The 10,338-nt window shown below is 47.9% G+C and overlaps 1 protein-coding gene across 2 annotated transcripts in view; it reads left to right on the forward strand.

Annotated features, from left to right (window-relative positions):
- Positions 1-9,095, forward strand: part of GRIK5 (glutamate ionotropic receptor kainate type subunit 5) — a 97,648-nt gene extending 88,553 nt beyond the window's left edge. For both annotated transcript variants that reach the window (XM_028742288.2, XM_028742287.2), the window contains 3 exons: positions 556-684; positions 2,557-2,678; positions 7,524-9,095. In XM_028742288.2, the coding sequence (XP_028598121.2) occupies positions 556-684; positions 2,557-2,678; positions 7,524-7,880 (608 nt within the window). In that variant the 3' untranslated portion in view covers positions 7,881-9,095. The remainder of the gene's footprint in view (positions 1-555; positions 685-2,556; positions 2,679-7,523) is intronic.
- Positions 9,096-10,338: the final 1,243 nt, after the last annotated feature.

Raw genomic sequence — 10,338 nt, forward strand, 5'->3', positions numbered from 1 at the left:
ACGTGCTTGCTTATACCAGCTCCTTCTCTTTTTCCTTCTCTTTTTCCTACTCTCTCTCTCTCACTCGCATGCGCGCGCGCACACACACACACACACACACACACACGAACACCCCTACATAGGCAGGTATAGCCTGTCTTTGGGGATCTTCGAAACAGTGGTTTCATCAACATGGATCTTTTAGATTCCCCTTTCACTTTGGATGAACTTTGGCAGTAAGGTCGGCCAATCACCCAGAGATCAATACTGAGGGAGATTTTCAAAAAAGTGATATAGGCTTGCTCTTGCAAGGAGCCGCAGCTGATTGCAGCAGCTGAGGCCCCTTTCGCCTTTCCCCCCGCTTACCTTAAACGCTGACAAGCCTTGTGTGACCAATAAGCCAACTGGTAAATGAGATTCAAAGTCAGCAGGGAGCTATATTAGACGACTTTCATAATGCTGGAGCCGACATGCCGGCCCCTGCTCTGAAGCTCGACTGAGTGATGGCCTGAGAAGGGGTGGATTAATCATCATCGACAGCCCTGTGTCATATCTGCCTCCTTGACGATCCCGCAGGCTCCCCGTTCCGGGATGAGATCACCCTCGCCATCTTGCAGCTTCAGGAGAACAACCGCCTGGAGATCTTGAAACGGAAGTGGTGGGAGGGAAGCAAGTGTCCCAAAGAAGAGGACCACCGGGCCAAAGGTGAGGTTCTGAGGGTCAGAGGGGTGCGTATGATGGGCGCCGCCAACCTGAGGTTGCCAATGGACGCCATGGTTGGGTTAACACTGAGCAGAACCCAACTGGAATTGCAGCCCAAGGTTTTTGATAAATATGGGTTAAACCTACACCAGGCACTTCAAGTACAGTGTTACCTCGGGTTATATACGCTTCAGGTTACATACGCTTCAGGTTACAGACTCTGCTAACCCAGAAATAGTGCTTCAGGTTAAGAACTTTGCTTCAGAATGAGAACAGAAATCGTGCTCTTGCGGTGCAGCGGCAGCAGGAGGCCCCATTAGCTAAAGTGGTGCTTCAGGTTAAGAACAGTTTCAGGTTAAGAACGGACCTCCGGAACGAATTAAGTACGTAACCAGAGGTACCACTGTACATAACTTCTTCCCCCAAAGGATTCTGGGAACTGCCATTTACCCTTCACAGATTCCCAGTTCCCAACAAACTGCGGTTCTCAGGATTAATTGGGGACGGAGGCATGTGATCTAAATAGTAATAATAACAATAAATTTTATTTATACCCGGCCCTCCCCAGCCAAGACCGGGCTCAGGGTGGCTAACATCTGGTATAAAAACAATGGATTAAAATACAACTTAAAAACAAGATTAAAATACAGCCTCATTTCACTAGAAACTCAAATCAAAAACTTTTGGGGGATGAAAACGTCAAATCTTCACCAAGGCCAACTATCCAGACTGGTCCGATGTGGGCCAGAAAAAGTCAGGGAAGTCCCCAAATAGGGGTTCCATCACAGAAGGAGAAAGGAAAAAGGAAAGGGGGGAGGGGATCAAGTTGATTCCAAGCCAAACGCCAAGCGGAACAACTCTGTCTTATAGGCCCCGTGGAAAGAAATGTGCTTTGAACGTATGGCACAATGTTCCTCAGACCTCTCTTCCATACAAACAATTAAATATGGCAAGCTGGGGGGGGGGGGAAATAAAACCTGGAGGAAGAAGCCAGCAGGTGAAACCTTGGCATTGAGCATGGTTCTCTGCCTAAATGAAGGCCCACAGTATATGGTTGTGAGGCCCTGTCTTTGGGGCTGTTTTGACGTCAGTTTTTGTAACTTAGATTTCATGTGTGGCTCACAGGCATGCCCACCTGCTGAAATCAGATGTTAAGTTTTGTGGAGATTGCTAATAGGCTGTGTAGAGCAACCTCTGGTGGCAAGAAAGAAGACTGCCGGTCGAAAAAGATGGGTTCGTGGAGGAAAATCCAGTGAGCTGCAGCTGTAGACGCAGGAATACATGCCTCACCATAGCAGAAACAGATCCAATATTGTGTCCAACTAACAGTTGAGCAAGTCAGTAGCTTCTGTTGGTTTGGACGCAAAGGGTTTATTTTCAGCCTGTGTTCTATTGTTTTTTAAAGATCCCACTTATCGAAAAATCAGCGAAATGTGTCAGCCCATTTACTAAGGTATTCCGGATTGGCTGGATTCTAGGGAAGGAAAAGCTGAAAAATAGTAGCCAGGGAACAGCAGGGAAAGGGAAACACGGTGTCTGCAAACATCCTAACTTTCAAAAGCATACATTTAAGTTTTTCTTGGGTGGGATTTGGGGATCTTCCAAAGCGCTGAAAATTGCACTGAAAATATTTGGAAGCGAACATTCAGAGCTGCTCTAGGCACATTGGGCAAGGAGACAACATTATAGGTGTGTGTGTGAGAGAGAGATGTGAAATCCAAGGTGTTAGGAATGCTCTCTGACTTCCTGAAAGTGGCCAGGGTGGGGGCAGCTTAGAGCTGTGTCCATTCTGTCCTTGCTGGCTCCCATTATTATTTTTTCTTCCTCTCTCTCTCTCTCTCTCTCTCTCTCTCTCTCTCTCCCCCACCCCCCCAGGGCTGGGCATGGAGAACATTGGAGGCATCTTTGTGGTGCTCATCTGCGGACTCATCATTGCAGTCTTCGTCGCTGTCATGGAATTTGTATGGGCCACGCGTCGCTCGGCTGAACATGAAGAGGTGAGGTGGGGTGCGGCTGGTTCTCTGGTTGCATGGAGGAAGGAAAGAAGGACAGTGGCTGGGTCTAAAGGGAAGACTGTTGCCACCAGCCCCTCAGGAAGTATGAGTGGGTGGTTTTAAGAAGGGCGGTAAACTGGGCAAGGAGCCACAAGGAGATTGAGGAGTGAATCAGAGGGTGCAGACTGGAGGCAGAATTGCAGGTGTGTGTGTGTTTGTGAGAGAGACAGACAGACAGTGCAGACCCTCCAACATTTCTCCAATAAAGACAGGATTGTCCTATTCTGTTGTTGTTGTTGTTGTTGTTGTTGTTGTTGTTGTTGTTGTTGTTGTTGTTGTTGTTCTTATTTTATTATACCCTGCCCATCTGATTTTATTAGTTATACCCCTCCCCAGTTTTTTATGTATTGCCCCAGCCACTCTGGGCTGCTTACAACATATATTTTCCTAAGGAAAAGCGGGACATTCTGGGATCAAATTAGAAACCTAAAAATTAGTCCCAGTAAATCCGGGACTGTCCCTGGAAAATAGGGACACTGGGAGGGTCGAAGAGAGGAGAAGTTCACGTTTACACCATACATTTTAAAGTACCATGCCACTTTAGACAGTCCTGGCTTCCCCAAAGAATTCTGGGAACTATAGTCTGTGGTGAAGAAGAAGAAGAAGAAGAAGAAGAAGAAGAAGAAGAAGAAGAAGAAGAAGAAGAAGAAGAAGAGGAGGAGGAGTTTGGATTTGATATCCCACTTTATCACTACCCGAAAGAGTCTCAAAGCAGCTAACAATCTCCTTTCCCTTCCTCCCCCACAACAAACACTCTGTGAGGTGAGTGGGGCTGAGAGACTTCAGAGAAGTGTGACTACCCCAAGGTCACCCAGCAGCTGCATGTGGAGGAGCAGGGAATCAAACCTGGTTCGCCAGATTACGAGTCCACCGCTCTTAACCACTACACCACACTGGCTGTGTTCGGATGCCCCTATTTCCCTCCCAGGGATGCAATTCTCAGAGTGATTTAAGAACCAATCCCTCTTCACAGGGACCTCTGGGCATTGTAGCTATGTGAGGTGTCTCCTGACAACTCTCAGCATCCGTATCGAACTACAGCTTCCATAATTCTTTGGGTGAAACAACGACTATTCAAAGTGGTGTGACACTGCTTTACAAGTACGGTGTGCGTGTGTGCAGAGAGCGGGCAGAAATCTGCTGTTGTTTTCAGAGCAGGAGCGATGATATTGTCCTGCTTGTTTGTGGCTGGTGGCTGGGCCTTACCTGCTCCTTCTTCAGTATTAATGCTGCCCAGTTCTCCTGGCAACAGTTCTCCTGGATTTCAGGAAGGGGGGGGTGTCTCTCTTTACCTGAGGACGCCGGGCATTGAACCTGGGACCTTCTGCATGCAAAGCAGGCGTTTTACCGCTGAGCTACATCCTCTTCTGGGGGCTTTCTGTTTGAGGTTGCCCTGTAATAGAAAAGCATAATTTCCCTATTGTTCATGACATTGGCTTCATTTTGCGGTAATTTATCGGTTGCGAGCACATATTATTTATTTGCTTGCTTGTTTGTTTTGACTTGTTTGTTGCCTGCTACCCAAAGGTCTCCAAGCAACTTGCAACATATTTAGAACATAAATTTAAATATATTCTGCCGTAAAACAGAACAAAACAACCGCCCTAACAGCCGCAGGAAGCTTTGTAGTCACATAAACAATGAAGATCACAGAGGATGCTGCCCTGCTGTTCAAAATGAATTGTTTTATTATTTTGTTCATCAGCTGTTGGAACCCTCTTGTTTCTAACAAGAGCTGAAGGGTTATTCTCACCTTGTTGTTGTTGTTTAGTCGTTTAGTCGTGTCCAACTCTTTGTGACCCCATGGACCAGAGCACGCCAGGCACCTCTGTCCTCCACTGCCTCCCGCAGTTTAGTCAAACTCATGTTGGTAGCTTCAAGAACACCATCCAACCATCTCATCTTCTGTCATCCCCTTCTCCTTGTGCCCTCCATCTTTCCCAACATCAGGGTCTTTTCCAGGGAGTCTTCTCTTCTCATGAGGTGGCCAAAGTATTGGAGCCTCAGCTTCAGGATCTGTCCTTCCAGTGTGCACTCAGGGCTGATTTCCTTAAGAATGGATACGTTTGATCTTCTTGCAGTCCATGGGACTCTCAAGAGTCTCCTCCAGCACCATAATTCTTGTTCTCCCATATTAATACTTCGTAAATTAGGGAGGGGAAACCTGTGGCCCTCTTGATATTGTCAGTGCTCAGTTCCCTTCAGCTCCAGCCAGCATGACCTGGAATGATGGGAACTTCTGGAAGGTCACAAATCCACTCTGCTTTAAATACACCAATAATCATTCAGTTATCATTATCAATTCTATTAATTGCTGTTTATATCCCATCCTCTAAGACGCTCAGGGCAGTGGGGTAGTTTTGGCCCAGAGAGTGTGTGTGACTGACTGGAACAAGGCCCTCAGGTATCCTTGACTCCTAGAATTGTAGAGTCGGACGGGACCCCAAGGGTCATCTAGTCCAACCCCCTGCAATGTAGGAATCTTAGTTGAAGCAGCCATGGCAGATGGCCACCCAACCTCTACCTAAAAACTCCCAGTGAAGAAGAGAGCCTGCCACCTTCTGGGTGCGTCTCTTCCACTATCAAACAGCTCTGAATGTCAGAAAGTTCTTCCTGATGTTTAGTTAGAATCTCCTTTCTTGAAACTTGAAGCCATTGGTTCGAGTCCTACCCTCCGGAGCAGGAGAAAACAAGCTTGCTCCATCTTCCGTGTGACAGATACTTGAAGATGGTTATTATATCTCCTCTCAGTCTCCTCTTATCCAGGCTAAACATACCCAACTCCCCCCAACCTCAGCTACCAAGGCCTTTTCTTACAGAAACTCCCTCCCTCTGTATCCCTCTTTTCCCTCTGGGTCAGCAATAGGGGAAGGGGAGGACCCTTCAGAAGTATTTAGTATGCTAGCCTCCATTTTTTGTTTTGTTTTAAAGACTTCTCTGTTGCTCCGCCTTTTGAGAATTTCCCCCACATTTTGCCCAAGTAAGGACCATCTCCAAAATGGCTGCCGTGTTGTAACATCACAAGATGGCTGCTATGTCTGGAATGGCACTAAGTGATTATGTTTCATTGAAACCAACTGGCAGTAGGCTCAGAAGAATTTATTCCAGCAGGACAGGTTGGATTTATTCAAGCAGTAGTACTTAGGGAAAATACTACCCAGTTTCTGAATAAATTATATTTTTAAAGGATTAAATGAACCCAGACTAGGTCTATCAAACATTATTAATAAGGCATAATTTTCTGTATTGCCCTCTGTTCCTCGCATAAACACTGCTTCCATTCCGCTGCAGTTCACCTTGAAAACTATATTATTTGTCTCTCTGTCTGCTGTAATGGAACTACGTAACTTAGGTAATTAATTACGTAAATTATGTTGTCGCTTCATTTTTCCATCCCATTCATTTCACTGCAAAGGAAGTGGCGGTGGACAATGAATTAGGTATCATTTTCAGACTGAAAGCAGCAGCAACAAGTGAATACTGATCTATCTGATGGATTGTGAAATATACTCAGAGTCGCAAAGTGATTTCATGCTCTTTATTCAGCTCATAGTGGTGAGGAGGAATGAATAAAAGTCCCCTCACAGTATCTGCTTTATATACATTATTTACACAATGGGCTGCACATGATTGGCTAATTCCGGAATTCTACTGTAAGCCAATCAGGTTGTGGATTCACTTCTATCTGGAGCATGATTGGGTGGTTCCTGCCAACCAATCATACTGCTGCATTGTTCTAGGACCAATCAGACTGTTGCATTCTGAATCCTATTGTTCTAGGACCAATCAGACTGCTGCATTTTGGATCCTATTGTTCTAAGACCAATCAGACTGCTGCACTTTGGATCCTATTCAACTCAGTACATAACAGATTGAGTTCCGTTCTAAACACAAGACAAATAAATTAACTGTGGCCATTTCTGTTCCTGCTGAAATTTCCCCACATCTCTATTCATCATAGTTCAAAGACAAACCCCTGTGTTCAGAGGCAGTCTATCTATGGTTACTAGATGCTGGGGAATCCCACAGGGGTCAAAGGTCAATACCTTGCCCTGTAAGTGCAGAGGTGGATCTTTGTTCTCTATCTCAGCATTGACTTTTTTAAATTAAAAAAACCTCTTGTGATTTGAAGGTAGTCTGTGTTCATATTCTTGTTTGTGTCGTGAGACACAAGTGGATAATACCTCAGTGATTTGGAAGCTGGGTTTGCCAGCAACACTTTCATTTCAAAAAATACTGTTTTTTCTGGGTAAGCGTAGCACGGTCAAGTCGCAGCGGAACCTGCAAGCATCTGAAAACTGAGGAATAGGGTTGAGGTAGAATCTCCTAGGGCAAAATACAAAGTTTATCAACTTTTTAGGCCCCGTTTACTGATGGGCTGGATCAGTAAAATACTTGCTGCTTGGAAACCCTGGTCAGGGTGCAAGTAGAAGGGCAGGGCAGCTATGAAATGAGATGCCAGAAGGGCCAAAGAAGCATGCCTTCCTCCATTGGTGCCCCACAAGTGGGCAGGGGCTGGTCCTGAAATGCTGCCCGCTGTGTTAAATTACCCACAATGCCCCAAGCCGCCTAATGTAGCAACATTACACTGGGTGCTCTCTGTGGTATTGTGCAAAGTTTAACATGGCTTCTCAGTCTCGGCCACTGCCACCACACAAGTATATATGGCCGGGGAAACAAGGGCATGCAGAAAAATGGGAGGGGTCCTTATTTTCACCCGAGGAATGTTGGAAGGTATGCTTAGGGTGGCGCCCACCTCCTCACTGCTTGCTCCTTCCTTCGCGACAGATCTCGGTGTGCCAGGAGATGCTGCGAGAGCTGCGCCACGCCGTTTCTTGCCGCAAGCCGACCCGCTCCCGCCGGCGCCGGCGCCACTACGCCACCCGAGGCGCCCTGTCGCTGCGCTCCGTCCGAGAGATGCGCCTCAGCAACGGCAAGCTCTACTCGGGGACTCTGGTGTCTGAGCCGGGGCCACAGCGCCTCCTGGAGGAGACCCCCCGGCCTTGCACCCACGTCCGCATCTGCCACGAGTGCCGGCGCATCCAGACTCTTCGGGGAGCTCCCCCGCCGCCTCGGGGGCCCCCGCCTTCTGAGGAGGGCACTCCGCGCCGGGGAGCCCCCCGCGAACTCAGCGGGCAGGAGTGACGCCCGCCCCACGTGCTTATTGGCCCCCTGCCCCACCTCGGCCCTGCCTTCGCTCTCGTGCGGAGGCGCCTGCTCTTAAGACATGTACGCTATGCGTATGCCCTGATTTGGGGGACCCAGGCCTGAGGGGAATTCCCCGCGCACACCCTGGCGCATAATCCCTTGCCCTAGGGGTAGTGTGTGGATATCTTTGCGGCCCTCCTGCCTCCCAAAAAAGAAGGCCACAGCTCTTCTCGAAATCCAAGGGGGAGAGAGAGAGTCCTTTTCTAACCCCCACTTCTCGTGGGAAAGAGACATACATGCCCCCCACCCCAGCCCCAGTTGAACCTCGCCGTTGTGGTGATTAGATCTGTGGCAGCTTGTTTCTGACGCTGCAGATGGACAGTTTCCTGAGCCTCTTACTATGAGGGAAAGGGATATGAAAACCAATATCCGCAGACACAGACCCCACCCCACCCCTGTCGGCCTTGCCCCCCTCCAGCTCCTCCTACCCCTTCCACAGTGCAGCTGCAACCACAACCCCCCCTTTTTTGTGCTGTTCCTCCCCATTCCTTCGCCCCGTGGAGGGAGTTTGCTTAAGCAGAGGTGCCAAAAGGGGTTCGGGATCCCACACTGCCCCCGCCACGTGCCTGCTGGGAAATGAATACCTCCAGCTATTTGCGGGGCAAAGGGACAGTTCGCCTTCTTTTTCCGGGGTGGGGGGAAGGCCGGGACCCCTGGCCGGAAGGTCCAGTTAGCGGCGTAGAAACCTAAACCTGCCGCAAGGTGGGTTGCGTGCAAGCAAACTGTACACTGGCGATGGAGACTGAACTCAGGGTCAACTAAGCCGCCTTCTGACGAGTCGTGGGGCCTGCCGGGTTCCACGCTTTTAACAAACCAACCTGAAGTAACACAGGACCAAGAACTAAAAAAAACAGGGGGCAAGTGGGAAGATAAAGACCCCAACAGAGGTAACGAACCAACCCAGCTTTTGGGGTGGGGGTGGGGGAAGTGAACCGCACAGGACCCTGGAAGCAGAAGAGAGTGGGGAGCAAGGATTTGGTCTGTGGGGGCCCCTCCCCATGACGTCTTGTCTGTCTTTTTTTAATTTTTGTTTCATTCTTTCAAAAAAGATTTTTTCTTTTTCTTTTTGGAGAAATTTCTATAGAAGCCAAAAACTGGAGACTTTAGTGGCAACCCCAAAAGACAAATAAACGTGAAAATACTTGATTCTTTTATGTGAGTGATGGGAGAGAATTATTACTTTGTGCTAATGGTGGGGGCAGCTTGGTACACGTCCGTGGCGGGGCGGGGGAACCCCATGTGTGGACACCTGCAAACATCAGCACACATAATCCATCATTTTTCCTTCCCTAAGCCCTGCTTGGGACGCGGGTGGCGCTGTGATCTAAACCACTGAGCCTCTTGGGCTTGCCGATCAGAAGGTATGCGGTTCGAATCCCCGCGACGGAGTGAGCTCCCGTTGCTCAGTCCCAGCTCCTGCCAACCTAGCAGTTCGAAAGCACGCCAAAAAGTGCAAGTAGATAAATACGTACTGCTCCAGTGGGAAGGTAAATGGCGTTTCCGTGCGCTGCTCTGGTTTCGGTTTTCCGTTGTGTCAGAAGCGGCTTAGTCATGCTAGCCACATGACCCAGAAAAACTGCGGACAAACGCCAGCTCCCTCGACCTCTAAAGCGAGATGAGCGCCGCAACCCCAGTCGTCTGCGACTGGACTTTACTGTCAGAGGTCCTTTACCTTTAAGCCCTGCTTGCTTGAAACAGCAGTTTGTGAAATGAAGCCAAGAAAGCAAAGTCAAAGGATGCACAAAACTTTGTTGACAAAATGGCCTTTCGGATTTTTTTAACGCGTTTCAAACATCTTCCTAGGGGGAGATTAAATAATGCACAATCACTGAAAATCTGAATCGTTTCATCATACTCACAGAAATTAACTGCAGAGTGTACCCCTTTTCTCTGATCCATAGAACAATTGTAACAAAAATGTGTTTAAAAATAAGAAGAAAGGGAGAGGAAAATCGGTACGAACACATTACAGGCATTTCAGTTGGTGCCGGCCCTGCTCTTAGGCAGGCCGGAGAAAGGATGCCACCTCGGGCAGCTGATTTCAAGGTACCGCTAAAGGACAGCAAATGTTCAATTTTAATGCATTGCTGGGTATTTTTTTTTACCCCCCATTCATACATTAGATTCCAGAAATAATTAGAAGGTTGAGCTTTGAGTAATACTAATTACATCCCTGTACAGGAAACCTGTAAGTTCACACACACACACACACACACACACACACACACATGATGAAAGTTCTCATACAAAGTGTATTGAGATAAATTGATGATGTTTTGTTTTTTCTGATGAAGGCAAAAGAGATTCAAATATAGTGGTGATTTTCAAGCTTCTGTTCTGTGTGTAGCGGCCGGACGATACGCTCAACATAAAATATACCGGCATTTCCCTCAAT

This window comes from Podarcis muralis, chromosome 7 (assembly GCF_964188315.1).
Source record: "Podarcis muralis chromosome 7, rPodMur119.hap1.1, whole genome shotgun sequence".
NCBI classification, from domain to species: domain Eukaryota; kingdom Metazoa; phylum Chordata; class Lepidosauria; order Squamata; family Lacertidae; genus Podarcis; species Podarcis muralis.